This window comes from Lytechinus variegatus, chromosome 1, assembly GCF_018143015.1.
Source record: "Lytechinus variegatus isolate NC3 chromosome 1, Lvar_3.0, whole genome shotgun sequence".
NCBI lineage: Eukaryota > Metazoa > Echinodermata > Echinoidea > Temnopleuroida > Toxopneustidae > Lytechinus > Lytechinus variegatus.
In genome coordinates this window covers 58,135,039-58,159,323 of record NC_054740.1, presented here as the reverse complement: position 1 = coordinate 58,159,323, position 24,285 = coordinate 58,135,039, and the positions used below count along the sequence as shown (strand labels likewise).

The following is a 24,285-nucleotide window of genomic DNA, read 5'->3' as shown; positions in this document are numbered from 1 at the left end:
GAATATGTCAATGCTGTATCAATCTGTAGGAGTCAAAATATCAATTTTGAGACTTTTGCAGAAAATCACATTGAAAGCCCTACAATATAGCCGTATGGAAAAACTGTGTTTTGTGATTTTGTTTCTGAGGTATGGAATGATTTCAATGCAAGGACTCAAATATTGTGCTAACTTGTGCCAAAATTGAATAAAAAGAGCTCTGAACAAGTGCACTTGAATGTATTCATATAAAGCTGTGCTAAACAAATATATGTTTATTATTATTAAAATTGCTTGAAAATATGTACTGTACATGTAGTAAGCCATCCAACAACTGTGTAGAGTATAATAATTGATATACAAATTTGCGGTCAACAAACTGATGAATCTACCCTGCATTGAGTTTAAGATGAGTGATGCGACTGTTCATAACGCACAAATTGAAAGTGCGGTCAGTTGTACATGTATATAGATATTCCAATTTAGCTTTTTGATAAGCTGCTGGCAGGATTAGTCCTACTACATGTAGATAGACAAAAACTGTAAGCTACATACATGTATATAATTATGTAGCATGCTAAAACCAAAAAAATAAAGCATTTGAATAGCTCTCTTGCAGCTTCTCCAATTCTTATTTTTTTTTAAACTGAAGTATTTCTGTAGTGTAGGCCCGTATTTAAAGGAATAGGCCTACATTTCTTGGATTTAAAAAAAAAGAAACATTGGAATTGGAATAAAAATGTACATGTATTGTGTACTGTCATTTTGTGATATGATCCCCCAAAATAGATGGAAAAGAAGTATTATCATTACGACTTCATCTCTTAACCAGTATACCGCTTTTATTTTCACTCCAGGTATGATTATCAAGTCCTACTGCATAACTCCACCTTCTGCCTGGTCCCACGAGGGCGCCGTCTTGGGTCGTTCCGTTTCTTGGAATCCCTGCAAGCTGCCTGTATTCCTATGCTACTTAGCAATGGTTGGGAGCTACCATTCTCAGAGGTCATAGACTGGAGTAAAGCTGTTGTCTTTGGCGATGAGAGACTTCTACTTCAGGTAATAACGACATTTGTTGTTATGTGATTCCACGACATTTTCTCCAGCGATAATTGCTTGGCTCAGTGCTGTACATTCCACCCACAAATCTGACTAACTCTAACCCTAGATTTGATACTATCCCTAAACCTAATATAAAACTCTATGGCCTGTATTCTGAAGTCAGGGTTTAATTTAAACTCAGGTTTAAAATTGTGGTTTAAGTATGGATAGCCAATTGTTGAATAAATCACTAACTATAGAGATATCATATTTCAGCTCATTTGGCTCTCAAATCATAATTGTCTAGGAAGTATAAATAGATGTTTGTCTTCACCAATGAATCAGGAAAGAGCACAGTGAACATAAAAGACATACAACTTAATAAAAATTTTGACACTTTTGGCTTCCCATAATTTTAGCATAGAGTTAGACCATGGTTTAAGTTAAACCTGACTTCAGAATACAGGCCACCATCTTAAGATGAAATAAAGCCTGTAGCAATTTTTGCATGAGCAAGTGTTGTGTCACTTGTTAATTTTGGTTCCATACTCCATCTACATGTATGTATACCTATTTCGGACAATAAAATATGGATTTTCATTTTTTTTCTTCATATGGCTATGTGTTTTGAGTTGGGCCCATTTCCGTTACAACTCAAACTTTCCTCCAAAATCGCACCATTTTATACAATTGTATTTTTTTCATATGTTTGACATCCTATACCCATAAAAGTATATATATTCTGAAAGGAAATTGTCTGAGGAATTCAAAAATGCAATCAGAAAAGGCATAGGGTAATGTCATAAAAAGTTACAGGTCAAAATATGTGGAAAACTGTGAAAAAACATACTTCCATATAAATCTGAGAATCAGATAAACTTTACACCCTATAGGGAAATAACATGCATATTTCAACTCTTTAGAGTGAGACCTTTCCAGTGATATATAACTTGTTGGGGATAACTCTACCAAAATAACTGGGCGCAATCATCTTTTAAGACCAAATTTCACATCACAATTTTTCGGGTAAATATGTATCAATGCTTGATTTACCCCTAAAATATTAATTAGTCTTGCCTTTAGTTGCATAAATACACTTGCAAACACTAACCAGCATATTATATATTTACTGTGGTTATTATAAATAAAAAAAAATGATTTCATTTGACTCAAATCGTGGGATTTGTCACCTCTCGGCTCAAAGACCGGTGGACCACAGGTTGACAACTGAGAGCCAGGTTTAACATATAAATATAGAAAAAATGTGAATGCACAATGAAAAGTTCTCATTACTGCTTTAGCTTATTTAAACTTAGTGTGAACAAAAACAACTAACATGTTATAAATAAATCCAGACACCTGGCAAAAATACTTTGTTTAGTTTGTTATTATAGAGTGTTATATTTTAAATATACCCTCTTGCTCAATATTCTGCAGGACATGGTCTCTTAGTACTGGGTCATTTGAATGTCAATGCACAGAACATATTCTATGGGTACATTTGCCTCTGTTTAATTTAATCTTTGTACCAGTCTCATTCTTAAGTAGTTTTTGTTTAGTTTTTTTTATAATTTTGAAAAATATTCTCTGAACACTTTTGTGCCCACCAAATATGTGTCATCTACTGATTTATAGACGCAGTGTGATGTAACGTTAAGAAAAACAAGTAAATAGCATCAGATGAGGGCTTTATTGCAACAAACAAGTTTTCATTAATTAAAATTGCATAAAAGGTGTATTTGCTATCTGTTGTTACCAGAATAATCTGAAGATTCAGACACATCAAAGTTATCACTATCAGTCTACGCTGTCAATATTGAAACCATGAGGTCATAATTATTAAAACAATAGATTGATTTATCTCTGAAGCCTTTTATTAGTTTGTGGTTTTCTTTTTAAAATTTTTGCAGCATCTAAATTTTATTGAAGGTGTAGCCCACAACTGTATTTTATCTCTCCTCTTTTCCTATACATCAGACAGTCACAATTTCAATCATGTTGCTTTCATGATTTACATCAATCAATTATAGTAATTAGCTTAATTAGGTATCCTTTAACCTTAAAAGTTTAAATTTGACCCACTTATGATTGAAGAATAAGCCAGTGAGCCCCAAAACTATTACAAATTTAGGTACTGTGATGTTACACATTTAGTTTCTTAATGAAATGAAAATTTATGCTCCCCTCGTCATGCTCCCCTCGTCTACCACCGTGCAAAAATGGCCAATTGATGTTACATAATTGCTAATTACTGGTAAATGAAGTCATCTCAAGTATTTCTTTTTCTTTCAAGTAATTGGTATAAAGATTCCCTTTAATATGATACCAAATATACCCATGTAGCACATGTATTTCAAGTTTTACACCATTAATTATTTCTGTGCTTGTCGTGCAAATGTAACGATACCACCTATTTGCGGGCCCAACATAAAACGCATGGCCATATACTGCAGTTACAAATTAGCGTACGTATTGCTATTTATTTCTGTACAACCAATATGCAACGGCCCTGGCACTACATGTCAAATTCAAAGCCAGCAGTAATTTCTGTTGTCAAAGAAAGACCAGAAAAATGGTCCTTACTGTATGATCAGGTGGTCTATATGGAACCCATGGTACCCATACAGGTTTTGATCAAGAAACTTATAAAGAGAAAAATTAACCTATGGTTTTCCATACAGGTGGTTGATTCGTAGTTAGGGTCCATGCTGTGTGCAATGAGCAATATGAGCTTTGAGCAATATAGCATTTATACTCATCTTGCTTGAATTGTTTACAAAACTATATTTTGTCCAGGTTCCGTCCATTGTAAGGTCCATCACTGCCGAGCAGATCCTGTTGCTGAGGCAACAGACTCAGTTCCTTTGGACCCGCTATTTCTCATCAACGGAGAAGATAGTCCATACTACATTAGAGGTGAGTCTGTCCTATCTGATGACACAGTCACACAGACAAAACCCGACTCTAAACGGACAAAACCTGACTCTAAACGGACCAATGGAATGTCATTGGAAATAATGCAATAGTTGTGGTTAGTTTGTCAGACTGTTTTGTGGGTGTGTACGTGTGACTATAGTGTTAGGCCAACATCTTCCTTACTTTAACTTATACCCCTTTCATAAACCCAATTATGCGGCTAATAGCAGCATAATTTGGTCGTAAAATTGGAGGAGGACCAGAGTTATCCGCAATATTTTGATGCTGCTATTATCCGCATAATAGCAGCATCGGGACAAGATTTTGAGTTTATGAACGCATTTCCAAATAATGCGGATAATTGCCATGGTGCGGTCACAAGGTCACCCTTTTCCAACAGAACCGCATCGGAGGGGGTGTGTGTGGTTGCCATGACAATTATCCACCTTTTTCAGGAAAGGCGCTCGTAAAAATAGTGCGGATTATTTTCGGAGTTTGTCAACACAATTTTTATTGAATTATCCGCATTACCCTTAGGCGGCTAATTGGAGGATGGGTTTATGAAAAGGGTATAAGAGGGCCAATTGGGCTAAAATCTTGGTTGGTTTTTTGAGCAAACTCGGGCTGGTGCAGCACCGCCTATTGCCACCAAATGTTTGTCTGTCACAACTGATATCTAGACTGCGCATTTTACACCGAAAGTCAGGAATCCCATGTCCTTCAAGTTAGGCTGACCCATCCCTGAATAGCCCAGTTATGTACCATCTCTTCCAGCCAATTTGTTCCAAGTGATTTCAAGTGATCAGGATTGGACCAGCCTATATAAAAGGAGTGTTGGTTTTAGCATGGGTCTAATACCCTTTTCATAAACCCATCCTCCAATTAGCTGCCTAAGAGTAATGCGGATCATTAAATAAAAATTGCGTTCACAAACTCCGAAAATAAGCCGCATTATTTTTACGAGCGCCCGTCCTGAAAAAGGCGGATAATCGTCATGACAACTGGACACGCCCCCTCCGATGCGGTTGTGTTGGAAAAGGGTGACCTTGTGACCGCACCATGGCAATTATCCGCATTACTTTGGAAATGCGTTCATAAAGTCAAAATCTGGTCCCGATTCCGCTATTATGCGGATAATTGCAGCATCAAAATAATGCGGATAACTCTGGTCCTCCTCCGATTTTGGGACCAAATTATGCTGATATTAGCCGCATAATTGGGTTTATGAAAGGGGTATTAGTTTTCAGATTACAATATAGGCGTAGGCATAACATAAGACCTTGCATGCCACCATGGAGACTCATTTCATCCCAAATAAAGCAGCAATACAGGTGGATAAAGATATAAAAAGAAATTTGACATGCCAAGTTCTGAAACTAATCAAAAGGATATCCTTAGATCTGAATTTATCACTATTTACATGTTGTTACAGGAGTACATTTCCTTTCCAATCCCCAGTAGCCCTAGTCAAAACAGTGCGTATTTGTTTATGAATGCCATGCATAGGACATACTCCCACAACAAAAGTGATATCTTAAGCCAACAATGCTCTGCATGGGCTCTAGACAAACTTTGACCTTGTAGGAGGAGTTGCATAGTTGGGTGTAAGTGATCTGGGTTGACCTTTGACCTAGCTCCCATTCTTTGTCTAGGGAGGGGTGTGGGTTCAGAGTTTAGGGTGTATTTTACAGGGGGGAAAATCAATCGGGGAATCAAGCTAGTATCCCATGTCTATACCAGAGTAACCAGACCATGCACCTACCACAACCATGCCGGTGCTGGTGAAAGGTTTGTATGTTGACGGGTAGGGGTGAAATTTATAGTTTGAAATTGGAGACAATAGGTGGTTTCAGACCGCATCGAAGTTCGTCAGTTCCAGGTATTTTTTATCTTGAAATTTACCCTATTAATTACAATGAAAAATGTTAAACTAATGGAGATGGGCCGAAGTCAAGAAAAGTGCCCCCTATATTTAAATGTAAGTAGGCCTCTTTGAGTGTACCATGATTTTGACCAATCTACAGAGGCATGAGCATTCATGCCTCTGTAGATTCATGCCTCTCAGTTTATTTTTTTTTGTTCATTCTCAGGTCCCTATTAAAAAAAATGGATTTCCTCATAGAAGCAGACATGAAGTAACGTGTCTGATGATATCATTAATGCCTCAGTAAAAATCGTTCTTAGTTAAAAAAAAAATTCTCTTGGAATCTATAATGTATCACATGACCAATGGGGGAGCAGCTCGGACATGAGGTCGCAAAACCAAAACTTGAAAATTCTGTACATGCAACTCTGTCATTAACATAGGCTTAAATCTTTGATGGATTTTCGCTGAATCTTCAATAATTTACTTTCTTTGGTTTCTGTATGAACTTTAATCACCTAAATCAAGGATGAACTTCCCCTTTCACCACGGTGGAGCGCGAACGAAGGACCACAATGGAGTATCATGGCCATCAAAAGATTATCAGTAAAATTTTTAAGCTGTGTATACAATAACAGAAGTCTAGACCTCTCACCTGTTTTTGACCTTTGATTTATTTTAAGTACCTTTGTTTGTATGGTGGTGTGGAATCAGAGGATGAAAAAAATCATGAAGAAATTAACTTCATAAAATGCTGGATTTTTAATGCCAATACTATTGTCCCAAAGCTACTTCAATTGGTTTCTTTTCAACGATACGTTTGACTAGGCTTTTATAATAGACCCCTGGATTGTAGGATGCAGTGGTCAAGCTATTGGTCAGTCATTGCTCAGTTACGCTTGAATTGTAAGCAAGGATGACCGCTCCCTGGGAAGGACTGGCATTGGCCTGGCGATACTCAGCTTTAGGTGCTTTTAATCAAATTTCGTAGGCCGTTTACACAAACACAAGAATCACAAATCAAAATGCAAAACGGAATGAAAATTAGATTTTCATTTTCGTACAGCCTTTCATCGTACTTTTCCCCTATTTTTAAGACCACCAACCACATACTACAGATTTGCCGTTTTGACCTAGGATTCTTGGAAGTTACAGAGTGTGTGCAACGCATCCTCAAAATGGAACAAGTCCCATTTTAAAGTCATGATCGAGATCCCTGGTTGGTTCAGCCAAATTGCCTTTCAAAATGCATGTTTTTTCAGTGTTTTATGTTGCTTTTAAATGAAATATATACATTGTACATGATTGTGGACTACTTTTGCAACCAACAAAAGAAAAGATTTTTGGTTAAAACTAATTGGTGTTGAAAAAAAGGTGATTCTTGGATAATAAAATGTTGATTGAATGAAGTCTTCTACTTTCCTATGTTTCAGAGAATCCATCCATTTGAAAGGCAAAAAATCAATATTTTATTATTATTTAGGGCTCCTTCAAGCAATCACTCCATAAATCTGCAACATATTATATTAAAAGTTAATATTTCATTATTATTTGGGGCTACTTTAAGCAATCACTCCGTAAATTTGCAACATATTATATTTAAATATATTAAAAATTAATATGTCATTATTATTTGGGGCTACTTTAAGCAATTACACCATAAATCTGCAACATATACTAAAATATATTGAAAATTAATATTTCATTATTTGTTGCTGCTTTAAGCAATCACTGCGGAAAGCTGCTACATATTATATTGAACTATATTAAAATTAATATTTAATTATTATTTGGGACTACTTTAAGCAATCACTCCATAAATCTGCAACATTGGATAAGCTTTAACTTTGCAATGAATGAGGATCTTCTAGGGCTCTTTTTTTTTCATTTTGCAGGGTTATTTTCATAATTCTGGGGTTGAAATCACCCAAAGCCCCTCCCCCCATATATTTCTCTCCCTGAATCTATTCCATGTGGATAAAGTATTGGCTTTTTCCAATGATGTCATCTCATATGCCAAAAGGGAATGTCTCTATGGTTTGCCTTAAGGGCGTGTGGCCTGTGAGAATTCCCGAACTGAGGCAGACATAATGGAGAGTGTGAACTAGTTTATCATTCATAGGACTTTCAAGTTTACCGTCGTTTTGGCTATTTACACCAAGTTGAGCCATGTGGAAGACTCAAGTTACTCTGTGCACCAAAGTTCTATGTACTGCTTGTACTTTAATCTTATGGTTATTAAGGGAACTTGGTGTCTAGTAGCTAGAAATGGGTGTAGCTCATTTAAATATTCAAATTTTAGTTGCTTCAGACAGAGAATGGGACAAAAAAATGGCAGAAAAATGGCTAGACTTGCATTTTAAGCTTTACATTGAACTTTTCCAAGAAATATAAAAAAAGAAGCATTCTGTACAATACAATTCACTCTAAATATATGCTTTGTCATAGAAGCGAGTTAATACTATCAGGGTTGAGCGATTAGGTGTACGTAAGCCTAGGTATGGTGTGGAAAACTCCTTGATCAAATGAAGCCAATTGAGATTCATGAATAGCAAATTGTGCATGATATACTTCAGCGCGTATTCTCATGAATAGTAGAATATGGCACCAAACTCCTTTTGATAGGAAACTATGGGCATGCAGACATTGATACAAAGGGGTGCCTCTTATCTGGCTAAATTTTGAATTCAGGCCCTACTGATTTACATGTAATTTCAGGTCGATGAGAAGACCCTTTTTTATATACAAAAGGGAATATCTTAGGTGATTTTAGGATCTCTGCTCTGATCAATTCTTATGTGAACTTGCATTAATTTGAAGGATGTGAAGTGAAAATATTAATACAATTTGTAATGATTCATATTATGTTACTTGGAGTACAGATCAATATCAAATAATATATTAAATCCATATGTTTCTACATTTGTTATGTTTTTTTCATAAACAGCTGGGGAGTTTTTCATGAAAGAAATGTTGGATGTTTTATCCGACAAGTGCTGTTTAATCTGACAGTTACCATAGTAACAGTGCTTCTCAGCCAATCATAATCAAGGAGAGATGTCAGATCTGACAACTTGTAGGACTTGGAATTTTTTTTTGATGATATGCTCCCCAGTTCTCCCAATCCATACTAAGGTGATAGTGTAAGGAGTACTTTTTTTATCCATGATACACTTTCCAATAACATTGCAGTATTATTTTCCTTCCATTCTCACTGTATGTTCATTCCCCAAAATGCAATTAAACACAATATTTTGACAATATGTTCAAACTTTTGGGGGTCTCATTCGAATAAGAGTTGTCATTTTGTTGTGATTCTAACTTCAGGGGCGTATTTAAGGAAACCCAGAGAACAAGCCAGTTTGTAGTTCCTTTCTGCGCGTGATCAAAAGATTCTACGCATGATCAGAAGAAGGTCATTTGTACTAAAGTGACATGGTGCTTTAAAATCTAATGAGATAAGCACCAACTTTGATGTCTTGATTATTTATATATTCTTTTGAATAGTGGTTTTCATTTACATCCACAAAACACAACAATGTGTCCACGAACACTGGTATTTCACAGTTTGCCAAGCACATTGTGCAACATGCTATGATATGCATTCAAATAGCAATGCACCAAATACCTTCATAAAGTGTTCATTGGTGTGCTATTCTAGTCACCTGGTCTTTTCAATTTCTTCATCCTGCTATGTAAGGCAAGCTTACGTAATATCTTGCTTTGAAATCCGCCTATCATAATGAAAGAAATGAAAGGTAATTCGATCAAAATTGTCAATGGGTAACTACGAACTGGTCTATTGCTCTGGTCTAAATTCCACGCACTAATGGAATGGCCAACCTCAACTCTGGGTTTGACCAAGGAGGTTTCAAATGAGATGGAGAAACAGCAAATAAAATCCCTTTGAACAAGATTAAAAAACCGCCAGCAGAAAGGTATGTCAGGCATGCACTTTGCTCAACATCTCTTGCAATTGTGTAGACAAATGATTCCGCATGACTCTGCAGCTATAGGTCATATATAAAGGGAAATATGCTATTGTGATGATAATTACTTCTTCGCCGCATCTGGTCTGGTTATAATTCGGAGGCATGCAAAAATAAATTATGCAATATGTCCTGAAATACATGTATGTGCGGGCACTCATCTGGCATATACAATAATGAAAAGCAATATTCCATTGCCCACATTTGAAATTTTTCATTTGAAAAGTGTTAAAATCTGGTTTCAGTAAAGGTCAAATTCTTACTTTTTTCCCACTAATAATAATTAAAGGTAAATTGATATAATATGGGCAAATATCTCAGCGTAATAGTGCTTGGTTATTGGTGTCTTGTCATGCATACAAATTTCTGTTTGTTTATTAATATATAAAAGATTGAAAATTGATCCAAATGGATATTCGTAAAATTTCACTCCTCGGATTTCTTCACTGAAACCTGCGGCTTCGTAGGCGGACATCAAAAAGGTCTTAACCATGTTAACTGCCGTTCTTTCTTTTGTGCTCCTTTAGAAAATGAACAGCTGCTTGAATAAATTTGTTGCCTGTTGGAACTCCAGTCATAGAAACTTCTTGGTTGACTCTATACCCTACCAGAAACCTAACCCTTGACCTAGCATAAGCCATATTGCAACCCTAACCCTATATTTTAGACGAAATTAAGCCCAGAGCAATTGTCGGAGCCTCGCAGGAGCAATTGTGTTTTTTTTTTCACTTGTATGGTACACCTACACCGTATGCTTTCCCATTTATATATGTTCAAGAAAAGAGGAAAAAACACATTTTGGGGGATGTGAAGACAGAGAAGAGGGCAATGACTCATCGAGCGAGGCGAGATTGGCTGCCTAATTTGTGTTGAGGAAAAGACTGTTTTAAAAGTGGAGAAGAAAACTCATTTTGAATAGTGAACAGTGACTAGTCATTCTAATGGATAAAACATGATGAATGATCTCATAACCTACCTCTACCTCTAACCAATATTGAAATTTTGTCACTCTCGCTTTGGCCTAGCAGTGGAGATAGACACCGTTCTCACTACTCTCCTAACACTTGTTTAGTGGAAACTGGTGATTTGTAATGAGAACAGTCGAGACGGTCTTGGAAGCCATCTTCCAAACCGGTTCAGAAAACCACTTCGCCGCGATTTAGTTTTGAAGATCGATTTGCCTCGTTAAACTGGTTTTAGCGTAAATTAGGACACAACCACATTGTATGTGAATGCCTATGCTGTGGTTTCCAATTTTACGCGAAACATGTCATCCCCTCACAAGGCCATGTGAAGTGGTTTCGAAAACCACTTTCGGCTGATCAAGTGGAAACGCTAGCAAAGCGATCTTCCAAACTGGTTTTCTGAACCGATTTCCAGTAAACTAGTTTTAGAGAGTATAATGAGAATGGTGTTTTACTCACACTTTTGGAAATAAGCACATATAATTAGGAACATACATGTAGGCCTATTGCTAATGTGTGAACCTAATGAAACTATATTATTTTGCATGGTCATCTAATCTATATTTCAAGTCTACCCCAACAAAAAAAGTTTATGAATTGAGAAAAATCAAACAATCGTAATGCTGAATTGTCATCCAAATTGGATGATGAATAAGAAAAAATTATGGCGGCATTAAAATTTTCACAACACAGTTACATCTATATGCACAACACAGCTGATTTGGAAATGAGAGAGTCAATGGTGGATCATAAACTCAATAATCAAATTTTGTTTTATATGATATATATATAAATCTTAAATTTTGCAGATATGATAAGTTATTCATTGAATCAGAAATTGCAACAATAGCAGTTCTAAATGTTCAGTAAAAGAAATCAAACTTTGTTTCACACCATAAACGAAAGAAAAACCAATTTCATCTCCCCATCAAATGCATACTGATCACAATGTGTAGAGTGTAAAGTAAACCCTCTGAAATTGCTTTGTAAAAATAAGCAAACTTACATTAAAATATTTTCTTTTTTTCATCATTTCACTTCCAATTACCGGCAAACTTTGAGAACTAAAATATATGCCTTTCTGATTTTCCTCTATGTGTTCTGGGGGGTGTTTCACAAAGATTTAAGTATGACTTATACCCCTTTCATAAACCCATCCTTCAATTATCCGCCTAAGAGTAATGCAGATAATTCAATGAAAATTGCGTTCACAAACTCCGAAAATAATCGGCACTTTTTTTTTAGCGCCCGACCTGAAAAAGGGGGATAATTGTCATGGCAACTGCACACGCCCCCTCCGATGGGGTTGCGTTTGAAAAGGGTGACCTTGTGACCGCACCATGGCAATTATCCGCATTACTTTGGAAATGCATTCATAAAGTAAAAATCTGGTCCCGATGCTGCTATTATGCGGATAATAGCAGCATCGAAATAATGCGGATAACTCTGGTCCTCCTCCGATTTTACGACCAAATTATGCGGCTATTATCTGCATAATGGGGTTTATGAAAGGGGTATTAGAGTCGCACTTAAATACTGAGTTGTGTACGGTATGAAAGGCTTGACCGCATTTAGTCAGATTGTGTCAGGACGCACACTACTACGTATCTATCAAATTCGCGCGTTGCATATCATGTACGCTTCGGCATTTAAGTGCGACTTAAGTCATACTTATATCTTTGTGAAACACCCCCCAGGTTTCTAAAATTCTACATTTACTGATTTGCCTCTACTTGTTCAAATTGGCCTTTAAAATATATCATTCACAATATAACTATTGGTACAGAGTACAATATTGTCTTAATGATCAACCTGGGCTAGTCTGAATGTGTTGTACAAAGCTACTTACAGGAGGATAACTGGCTTTTATGTAAGCCGATAAAGCTGCAGATCATTGATATGGTAATCCTCAAACTTTGGCCTAAAAAAGATTAAACTGTATATTCTGAAGCTATAGTATTAATCTGCTTGATCAAGGAAGAGGTAGCAGTGTGACTGTGAGAGATTGTATTTATGTAATGTACCAGTTAATTTGGAATCATGTTCAGATACACATGTAGGCCTACATAAATCATTGTAATGACATTAATTTTACATTGAAAATACGTTTCACATTATCTCCGTATGTCTTCAATTCGATTTTTGTCTCACCTGCGAAGCAGAGTGAGACTATAGGCGCCGCTTTTCCGACGGCGGCGGCGTCAACATCAAATCTTAACCTGAGGTTAAGTTTTTGAAATGACATCATAACTTAGAAAGTATATGGACCTAGTTCATGAAACTTGGCCATAAGGTTAATCAAGTATTACTGAACATCCTATTAGAGTTTCATGTCACATGACCAAGGTCAAAGGTCATTTAGGGTCAATGAACTTAGACCATGTTGGAGGAATCAACATCGAAATCTTAACCTGAGGTTAAGTTTTTGAAATGTCATCATAACTTAGAAAATATATAGACCTAGTTCATGAAACTTGGACATAAGGTTAATCAAGTATCACTGAACATCCTGCATGAGTTTCACGTCACATGACCAAGGTCAAAGGTCATTTAGGGTCAATGAACTTTGGCCGAATTGGGGATATCTGTTGAATTCCCATCATAACTTTAAAAGTTTATGGATCTGATTCATGAAACTTGGACATAATAGTAATCAAGCATCACTGAATATTTTGTGCAAGTTTCAGGTCTCATGATTAAGGTCAAAGGTCATTTAGGGTCAATGAACTTTGGCCGAATCGGGGGTATCTGTTGAATTACCATCATAACTTTGAAAGTTTATTAGTCTAGTTCATTAAACTTGGACATATGAGTAATCAAATATCACTGAACATCCTGTGCGCGTTTCAGGTCACATGACCAAGGTCAAAGGTCAATGAACTTTGGCCGAATTGGGTGTATCTGTTGAATTACCATCATAACTTTGAAAGTTTATGGATCTGATTCATGAAACTTGTACATAAGAGTAATCAAGTATCACTGAACATCCTGTGCGAGTTTCAGGTCACATGATCAAGGTCAAAGGTCATGTAAGGTCAATGAACTTTGGCTATGTTGGGTTTTTTTGTTGAATAACCATCATATCTCTGTAAGTTTATTGGTCTCGTTCATAAAAAGTGGACATAAGAGTAACCATGTATCACTGAACATCTTGTGTGAGTTAGAGTAGTATTCAAAGTCAGCACTGCTGCTATATTGAACCGCGTGATGCAGGTGAGACGGCCAGAGGCATTCCACTCGTTTTCATTAGGTTTATCTTGATTTAGCTACCTAATACCCCTTTCAGTAACTCGCTGGACCCGGGCCAGGCCCGGGCTAAGTTGTAAAATTTTGAGTTTATGAATGGCGTAAGCCAAAATAGCCCACGCTATTTTGGTGCTGCTTTTATCAGCGCCAGGCCCGCACCAGGCGCCGACCAAAGAGTTTATGAACGGATAGCAGCACCAGGCCCCGGCCAAAATTCCTCGCACGGTCAAAGGTCACACAATTCTGGCCGTGCCTCCGCATCGCGTGTACATCAAATTTACCGCGCGAATATTCAGCGAATACGGAGCACTTCCGCTCTGTATATGGCGTGTTCAGTTACCATGACAGTTTGCCCTTACGTGCCCGAGTTTTTGAATGGGTGATCGTAAAAGTGGCGCGGCTCTGCTATAGTTACTGAAAGCATTTTTTATCGCTTGGTGCGGACTATTTTAGCGCGGGCCTGGTGCGGACCAAAAAATCATGAGTTACTGAAAACGGCATAATACCTATTCATTTTTATATTTAACTTATTTATGTAGTTATTCATTCATCCATCCACCCATCCATCCGATATTGTTGTTTTAATATGTATAGGCCCTATTTTTTAAGGGGTTTGATATATGGATGTAACACTTCCATAGGTCATGATGTAGTTGCTCTTAGGCTGCGTTTATGCGACCTCGACCCAGAATCATGATTTGAATCACAATTTGAATCATGATTCAAAATAGCTGCATGAATCACGATCCGACAGAATCAGCGTTTATACGACCATCTTTCTAACGCTGTTTCTCCCTGAATTCGGGCCGATCCAGTGCGCATCACAGTGCGCAGTTTGACCCAGGAAGTATAGGTCAACATTTTCGCACGTGTTTCTAACTTCACGTCGGCTGCTAGATTTTTGCTGCCGCCGGAGCTAACGCGCGATCGTTTGTGCAAGTGCAACGCTTACTCGGCTTCCGAAAAATAAATCTTTTACTTCCAGAATTCCGTGTATTGTACCTCGTATTGTTTTTGATCGGGAACCAGAAGGGGTCATCATCCTCCCTCCCACCTCCCGATCGATTTTTCTTGTCTATGATGGTCCTGTACTGGGCACGAATTCTGTTAATTTTGTCCCGACAGGCGGTGCCACATCTTCGTTGAAATCCCTCCCTCGCAAGCGCCGCTGAAAGGGATCGTCTTATTTCTGTGAATCCCGGTAAGGGATGCTTGTGCTTCAGGCTGAGCCCAAAGCACAAGCAGAGCCCTGAGTTCATCGTCAGTCCAATTTGTGCCTTTGGAACTTGAAGAAATGATTGATGAAAACAATGAAATATACAAATGACGCTACAGTACAACCCCGGGCATTGGCGGCGGAAGCCAAAAATTTTAGGAGGGGACGTACGAAAATAAATTGACAAGCAAAAAAAAAAAAAAAAAAAAGGTCATCAACAACAAATTTAGGGGGGACACGTCCCCCCGTCCCCCCCCCCCCCCCGCTTCCGCCGCCTATGACCCCGGGGGTACAATACACAGAATGATAATTCCTAAATGCTGGCAATACTGCTACACGAAAATTAACCTGCACGAAACACAGCGCGCGCCTTTGAGTCGAACCCGGAAGAAGCACGACACAATGACGTCATAGAATCATGATTCAAATCACGATATTGTTCATACGACCTTTTTCGTTCGTGATTCTACAGAAACGTCTTTCCAAACGCCCCTTTTTTCGTGTTTCATGTTTGTGATTCTAATCATGATTATATTCAATTTCGACTAAACGCAATCGTGATTCTGCAGAATCGTGATTTGAATCATGATTCTAATCATGATTATAGGGTAAAAAAGTGTTGAATAAACGCACCCTAAAGCAAGTCTCATTTAAGTCTCATATTCAAAACCAAGAAGAAAAGATGAACATCAATGAAATTAATTGGAAACAGCTGTTTCCATCACGAGGTCATCTTTAGTTTATTTGTCTGTGTGTGTGTGTGTTTATGAGGCCGTTCTCATTAAGCTTTCTAAAACTAGTGTACTGGAAGCCGATTCAGGAAACCAGTTTGGAAGATCGCTTTGCTAGCGTTCCCACTTGATCACACGAAAGCGGTTTTCAAAATCACTTCACAGAAAGCGCTCTTGTTGCAATGGAAACGCTCTCAGTGGGGTGACACGTTTCGCGCGAAATTCGAAACCGCAGCATGGTCATTTTACACCTGTCGTGTGGAGTAGCACGCTCAAAATGTGCGAAGATCGCTTCCCGAAGAACTGTTGTGTCTTCACTTACTTACGCTAAAACCAGTTTAACGAGGCAAAGCGATCTTGAAAACTACATTTGGAGGTGGCTTTCCAAACTGGTTTGGAAGATCGCTTCCAAGACCGCTTCGACCGTTCTCACTACACGTTAAATTATTTCCAAACACCCCCTAAGCAAGTTTTTCTTTGTGTGCAAAATAACCCCATAAACAATTTTTTGTGGGCTTTATTGACACATTTTGGCCCCTAAACAAGTTGCCGCCAGAATATGACCTCTCGGGGAAAAAGCTTGGGGAATAAAAAAATACTTTAAACTTGTTTGGCTAGTCTTTAAAAAAAAGATTTGGAAAAAAAATCCCTAAATACGATTGACCCTGCGATTGACCATTGACCAGTCTTTCAAAACTACCCTTTTTTTGAAAATTTGTGTTTTTGATACCCTTTAAGTGCACGGGCGGTCTACGTCCAAAACTGAAAAAAAAAACACCCCTCTCAACGCGTTTTTTTGTCACGGGACCGGGGTGTGTACAGCAATATATTTGACTGGCCCCCAGGGGTTGAAATGAAGGGATTCTTTATTGGAAGGCATCTTAGTACATTCTCATTGAAGTAGTGGTTTAGTCATGTAAGGAACATGTGATACAACAACAAGTATACTGGGTCATGTGTGTGTAGCCAGGTTTTCTAGTCTTCTGTTCCTGTTCAGTTTGTGGTAGACTGGTGTAACCTCAAAGACATCTCCTTGTAGGACCAAATCCCACCACTGTGACCTTTGAGCAGAATGTTGCCCAGTTACCAAAGTAACTGTACTCATTTAATGAGTGATCCTTTCCCCACCTCCGTCTTTATCAAGCCCATAGAGGAAGCCTGTAAATAGTGATTAATGCTCAAAGTATCGAAAGTGCTAAAAAGGGGCACATTCGCTCGCGGAGGCATAATCCAGTATGTCAAAGAGAGATTAAAATGATTGGTTATTTAAAACCTTGACTTTGCTATTATTGCTACTACTGCTGTAGTGCTATGTTCTCGGGGTTTGGTTTAGAGCTTTTTTTTTGCTAGATATGTTTGTCTCTATGCATCGCTGATGTTCTATTCTTGTGTGCTAAATCAGATTCTTGCGATCCTTCTGACTTTCATCAGCTACAGCTGAAACTTGATTTTGTAGATAAAAAGGCCTGTCTTCAACAAGCATCGACATCAGGGGAAAAATTCACAGGGCTCTGGGGCCGATTTTGCACCTGATAATTAAAAAGAGCACTGGAAAATGAAAAAAGAGCCATGGAAAAATTATTTAAAAAAGAGCCCTTGAAAAATCCCCGTTCCCTAAAACGTTAAAGCTCATCCATTGTTAACGATTTCAGCAGGAGGTTGTGAATTAAGTAGCCCCCAAAAATGAACAAAAAATAATAATCACCTAAAATTCTGAGTGCAGTCTACAATTTTTCAAGGATTTAGTTTCTTGGTAAGATGGAGAGTATACATCAGTTCACTTCTTGCATTGAGGCAGGAAAATTTTGGGGTATCTACAATTATTCAACATGTCTGTAGTCATGTGCAAAGCCGAGTGCAACTTGGGAACATTTATTAAAAATCCCCTCCTGACTTGTTAGTACATTGTAAATGTAATCCTCATTTGTTCCCACAAAAAAACTAGTATTCAATTTGTTTTTAGGATATGGCAGTAATTAGATCACTCTGTGAAATATCTCAAGAAAGTGGTTTTGTTTGCCATTTCAAGTGGCAGTTTGATATCAACAGTGATGCAACTATTTATAGTAAATAAAATTCACTTAAATATTGTCTGATAAGGAACTGCACTTCAAGCCTCTTGAAGTGCTTCCTGAAGATGAGCATATTCAATATCAATACTTTCTATTTATTGCTCAATTCTTAATTTCCCATCTTATATTTCTTTTGATCATGAGATTAATTGCGTGGGAAAAAAATGAGGAACAGGAGTTTCTGTAGTTTGTGTTAAATCAAAAGACATATACACAATAATGATTGATCATATTACAAATGGGATAATAAGATACATGTAGATGATATATAGGCCTGATATATGAAGTACAAATAATCAGAATACAGGGGCCAGCTATCGTAAGCAAAATTCTTGACTGACTAGCAGTTATGACAAAATACAAAGTAATTTGAATATGTTATTACAATGCAGCAGAATCTCCAAAAGAATGAGTAAACAATGTACATGTACATATTGTAAGATGTGAGCAATCACTAGGTATTATAAGAAATTGACTCAATTCTATACCGTAAATAAGCGAATGTATTGTGTGTTTAACTGGGAACTGGGAAGAATTTTTTGTGGGGGGGGGGTGGTAGGGGTGGTCTATTACTTAACCTTTTAAGGGTTTTTGTTATGTATCAGGGGTACTTTTGCACAGCAGTCACAATTGGTGATAAATGCTGTTGCATATTGTCAGCAAAAGGTTACATTTTGGTATTCAATTTTAATGCAGATGAATTAAATCTACCTTTACTCTTCTTTCACTAATTATACCTATAGATTATCAAGGAGAGGGTACAGAAACACCTTGCTAGGCAGGACTATATCTGGAACACCAACCCTGGAGCATTGTCCGTCTTCAGCGAGTATTCGTCCAGTTTACAAGCATTCCCATTCTACACCCTGGCTCTTGGAGCAACCCCATCCGACAAGTTTTCTGCTCTAGTCTTGGTACAGACCCCACCTATCTCGATATCGGCTCCGCTCATGAAGCTACTCGTCAATGTAGGCATGTCTGCATATGCCCATCAGGTACGCACACCCCCAACTTTTCTTTTATAGTACTAGTAATAATAATTATACTTCGTTCTTGCATAGTATGTTCAACATGTACAGGCACTTCCAAAGGACTTGGATATTATTTATTGTTCTGGCTTTGGCCCGGCAAGCCTTGTACAGGAGCACAAGCGTTTCAAAGAATAAATTTGTGCCAGGTACCTGTTTACCTTTCCTGGGTTGAGTGCAGCACAATGGTGAAAATAACTGCTGTGGCTGGAATTTGTTGTATTGACATTTTGTCATTCATTATTTGTTATTTGTGCTCATATGCAAATAATTATGCAATTCTGACCGCTTGGGGTTGAATAGAAAGCTAGGAAATCCCGAAACATTCTGGAAAATAGGTATGACTTGCTTTCATATAATAAGTTTGTTATTATTAGTTGATAACCAGAGATTAAGGTTATATAAGTATATGCCCAGGTTATTGAAAATTCTCTCTCTTTTTTATGTAGATTGTGGTGTTATGGCAGGTAGATAGACCCCTCCCACCGAAGTCAAGATGGCCAAAGCTACAAGTCCCTCTTACAGTCATTGAGACAGATCTCAAGGTAAGATTTAAATAGAGCTAAGGCTCAGAACTTGATGATGATGTTGATAGTGGTGGTGGTAATGATGATGATGACGACGATGATAATGATGATGATGATGATGACAATGATGATGATGGTGATGATGATGATGATGGTGATGATGATGGTGGTGAAGATGATGATGATGGTGGTGATGATGATGATGACGATGATGACGATGGTGCTGCTGCTGCTGCTGATGATGATGATGATGAAGATGATGATGATGATGATGATGATGATGATGATGATGATGATGGGGATGGTGGTAATGATGATGATGAGGATGGTGGTAATGATGATGATGATTATGTTGTTGGTGATATTGTTTATGATGATGATGATGCTGCTGCTATTTCTGCTGATGAGTTAACTTTTCTAAGTTGTGTTCTGCTGGGAATGGCAGTATTGGTCAAAGTGATTGATTAGAAACAAATAAGATTCCTAATTGTGCCATGTTAATCAGTAGTTGGGTCAGGGATAACTTCGTACCATTTGATAATGAATACAGTGTCACCTTTCATAGCATGCATAAAATTACAGTATCAAAACAGAAAAGTGCATTTGATGAGGGTACTTATCTAATTTCCTTACATTTCCTTAATTTCCTTTGTATTTCCTTACAGTCTCTGAGCAGTCGATTCTCTCCTAACTCTGTGATTGAGATGGATTCTATTCTAAGCTTGGATGAAGATGCTCAATTAACTACAGATGAGGTTAGTTATTCATGGAAAGATATTAAGACAGTAGTGACACTGGGAGTTTTTTTTAATTCATGACCTGTGCATTTCAAGTCAAGTTTATACCATTGGTTTATGCATGAATCAGCCAAATCAACTATTAAAGTGTGAGGTAATTTCATAAAACTTGTTAGAATAACAAATTTGCAAAAACAGTTTAACCCTAAAAAAGACGGGGTAGTGGCTGATTCAGCTCCCCCCCCCTTCCCGAGTCTTATTAGGGTTAAAGCTGCTGAATTTAATTGATTTGGTTGGCTGATAGTAAACTTGTTATAGAAATCATGCATTTTTTGTTTAGGTCTTTATGAAACAGGACCATGGTATGTTGATGCCAGTCTTCTTTTGATGCAGTGATGGTCCCTGACCTATGATACTTTTACATCTTGATTAGAATATTTTGATGATTGGATAATGAGTATATGATTTAGTATGTATGAACTCTATCAAATATTGTCTTCAGGGAAGTGTTTCATCAACATTTTTTTCCAACTAGTTGTCACTTTCCTTGATTCTGATTGGCTGAAAGGGACTGTTACTATGGTAACTGTCGGATAAAATGTCCGACAAGTCCTTTCATGAAACGCTCCCCTGATGGTGGAATAAAAATTGATTTGAACAGTAAAACTATATGAGTCATTAATGATCACTCAAATTTGACCACAAAAGTGAATAATCAAACACATTTATAACAAATCTATGCAAAACATTTTAAAGTTTTGAAATCAGTAAATAAAAAATATATAAGACCCAGCATGTTGGTTTAATAACATGCTTATTTGATAATTCATCAGCAATTACACAATTTCTTCTAGAATGTTTTGTCACATTTTCTTATTCATACATGCATGCACTTGGGTCATTTTTTATAGGATTCGGATCTAAATCATTTTAGAATTGTTACCACAACTGGCATTTATCTTGAAACTCTATTATTTTCTGTGTCTTCCAGGTTGATTTTGCCTTCTCAGTGTGGCAGACGTTCCCGAGCAGAATAGTAGGTTACCCGGCCAGAAACCATTACTGGGACCAAGCTAAAAGTCGTTGGGGTTACTCATCAAAGTGGACCAATGAGTACTCCATGGTGCTCACTGGAGCAGCATTTTATCACAGGTACACCTTCTCAATACCCCCTCCATCCGATAGGCCCCCTCTCATTTTCACCCCCTGCCCCTTCTTTTCTCTCCATGGCACCCGCTAGAGCAGTATTTTATTTTTGGTAGGTGCTCTTTCATTACCCTCCTCAAGTTAGACCCTCTCTTTGTACCCCCCCCCCCTCTCCCTCTCTCTTTCTCCCTGACACCCACTGGAGGTGCTCTTTCATCCCCCCAACAGTTAAGGCCTCTCTCCGTATCCCCCTTCTTTTTCCATGGCACCCATTAGAGCAGTATTTTATTTTTGGTACACCTGTAGGCGCTCTTTCATTACCCTCCTCAAGTTAGGCCCTTTCTTTATACCCCCCCCCCCTCTCTCTTTCTCCATGACACCCACTGGAGCAATATTTTTTTCATTGGTGGGTGCTCTTTCATCCCCCCTTGTAGCCCTCTCTCCGCACCCCCCTTCTTTTTTCCATGACACTCACTGGAGCATTTTATATCATTGGTAGGTGCTTTTTCAATCCCCCCCATCAAGTTATGCCCTCTTTCTTTACCCCTCTCTCCTCCATGGCACCAACTGGAACAGTATTTTTTATATTGGTAGGTGTCCTTTCATTAACCCCCCCCCCACAGGTAGCCCTCTCTCTGAGCCCCCTTTCTTTTTCCATGACACCCATTGGAACAGCATTTCACTATCAGGGGCTGCTATCTTAATGCCCCTTTAATTTACCCCAAACATATCTGCTCAAGGTCAAGTCTTGTGTGGAACACAGAAATCTATTTGACTTTATACAAGAGGTGAATAACGCATGTTTTGAATAGTCTGGTCTGAGAAATATCACTAGGGAGAGTATTTGACTTATGGAACGTCATTGTACATGTACTTATTGTAATGTTCATTTTCTTCAATTTTCTTTTCAGGTTTGTTATCTTGCTTTTAATCCATTACTATAATGCAGCTGCTTATGTATGAGTTAAGTTATCTTGCTTACAATACACTAACACAACAATATCATGTGTTTTGTCACCGCAGGTACTATCATTATCTGTTCACCCATATACTGCCTTCACCGCTGCGTGTCCACGTGGATCGCACCAACAACTGCGACGATATTCTCATGAACTTCTTGGTAGCCAGTGTGACCAAGCTACCCCCCATCAAGGTCACACAGCGTAAACAATACCGCGAGACCATGCTGACGTCGTCCACCTCGGCGTTGGCGGCGCGCTGGCTCTCGGCGGAACACTTCCAGCAGCGTCAGGAGTGCCTCAATCTCTTCTCCACCACAATGGGGACCATGCCGTTGGTCAGGTCCCAGATGCGCCTCGACCCGGTCCTCTATAAAGACCCCGTCTCAAACATGAGAAAACGTTACCGCAAAATCGAGGTCGTGGACCCCAAACCAAGGACGTGAGAATGAATGAATGATGAAAAATTGTTTGAAATTGCCCCACCGACGTGTAGCAAGATGTTTGTAGATGAGAGTACTAGAATGATGATGTACGGTGCCCCCATCATTGGATTTCAGACATGTGGTTTCTGCACCAAATCATGGCGTGATCAAAGAGTACTACATTAAAGTCTACTAATGGGACCAAGGAAGGTCACACTGCCCTCATTTCTTCCATGTCCTCTACTTCTCGTGACGCAAGTCATTAAACCAGTTAGAACCTACAAGGAAACCTGGCATTGAAATGCGGAATGTCTTGTTCAAGATGTTGGTGCAGTTCAAGTCATCTGATGGAAGCTGGCTGATGTCATGGTAAACAGGATCCTGTCCTTGGCCAAGGGGTCATCAGCAGAGAATATCCTGATATCTTTAGGATGTTGGTACAAGATGTTCAGCAGAAGTGTCCATCAGCAGCGCAAAGCTTTGTAAGACCAGTCAGAAGGCCCCAAAAGCAAAGAAGCCAAGAAGCCCGCAAGAAGATCATGCGTTTCGTTTGCTTCCCTCCAACTACCGAGCCTTGTGGCTGTCCGCAGGATCTTAAAAGCACCAGTAACTAGGAATTCACTCTGTGGATACGTTCTTATTTAAGAATCCTTCATGAATGAGAGTTATACTTCAGTAATATTTCATGCCAAAATATGTTTATGTATTGATCAGCATTGGACAATTTGCGAATATGAGATCGTTTTTATGAAAAGTGTTCAGATATAAACTCCTTCGAGCAGAGATATTTTTTTGAAAACCAGATGTAATCTATTATTCATGAGGTATTATTATGAAAATATTGAAAATATTGTGTGTGTTAGATTTTAAAAGAAGGTCTTGCTTTTTTTGTACAAAAGACAGAACATATGAATGAAAGTGAGACTAGATTTTCTATATTTTTCTTGAGATAAGAGAAGAAATAGATTAGAGATTTAGATTTTAGTTGGGGCATACTGGAAACATGTGTACATTAAGAGTGTGTTGGAGCAAGAGAGAGAGAGTTAAGTGCTTGTCCATGATTTATATGGTCTTCAGTATTTTAAGGTTTTCTTTTTCTGTAGTATACAATAACATAATGCTCAGAGTGCGTGCATTTAAGGTACATTTGCATGGCAAAGGTATTATTAAAACAGCGATATTTACACTTAACTGCCACTGGCACTACTCAAATTTATTCTCATATTTTATACAATGAGTCTAAAATGATGCAGTCTGTAACCAATTATTTATATTGATATTTGTGAAGAGTATAAAAATCTAGTTATATATCTAATAGATTGACCATTCTTGTGAGTAAAAACAAACATTGATTTTAATGATTTATGTTCATGCCTGTCACAGAATATTAATACCTCTTGAGTTATTCATTAATTTTTGTTTCAGGAATAATTTCAGAGCAACT

At 38.0% G+C, this 24,285-nt stretch overlaps 1 protein-coding gene across 1 annotated transcript; it reads left to right on the top strand.

The window, feature by feature from the left end:
* The first annotated feature begins 839 nt into the window (after nt 1–839).
* Nucleotides 840–24,228, top strand: LOC121418196 (exostosin-1-like). Its single transcript, XM_041611927.1, has 7 exons — nt 840–1,038; nt 3,817–3,936; nt 18,763–19,014; nt 19,497–19,592; nt 20,240–20,329; nt 21,303–21,463; nt 22,481–24,228. The coding sequence occupies exons 1-7, from the start codon at nt 946–948 to the stop codon at nt 22,860–22,862; spliced, it is 1,194 nt and encodes a 397-aa protein (XP_041467861.1). The 5' UTR covers nt 840–945; the 3' UTR covers nt 22,863–24,228.
* The last annotated feature ends 57 nt before the right edge of the window (nt 24,229–24,285 follow it).

Coding starts and splice junctions, on each gene's coding strand:
- LOC121418196 (XM_041611927.1), top strand. CDS start 946: ATGCTACTTAGCAATGGTTGGGAGCTACCATTCTCAGAGGTCATAGAC. Junction 3,937..18,762: donor TAGTCCATACTACATTAGAG/GTGAGTCTGTCC, acceptor TTATACCTATAG/ATTATCAAGGAGAGGGTACA. Junction 19,015..19,496: donor TGTCTGCATATGCCCATCAG/GTACGCACACCC, acceptor TTTTTTATGTAG/ATTGTGGTGTTATGGCAGGT.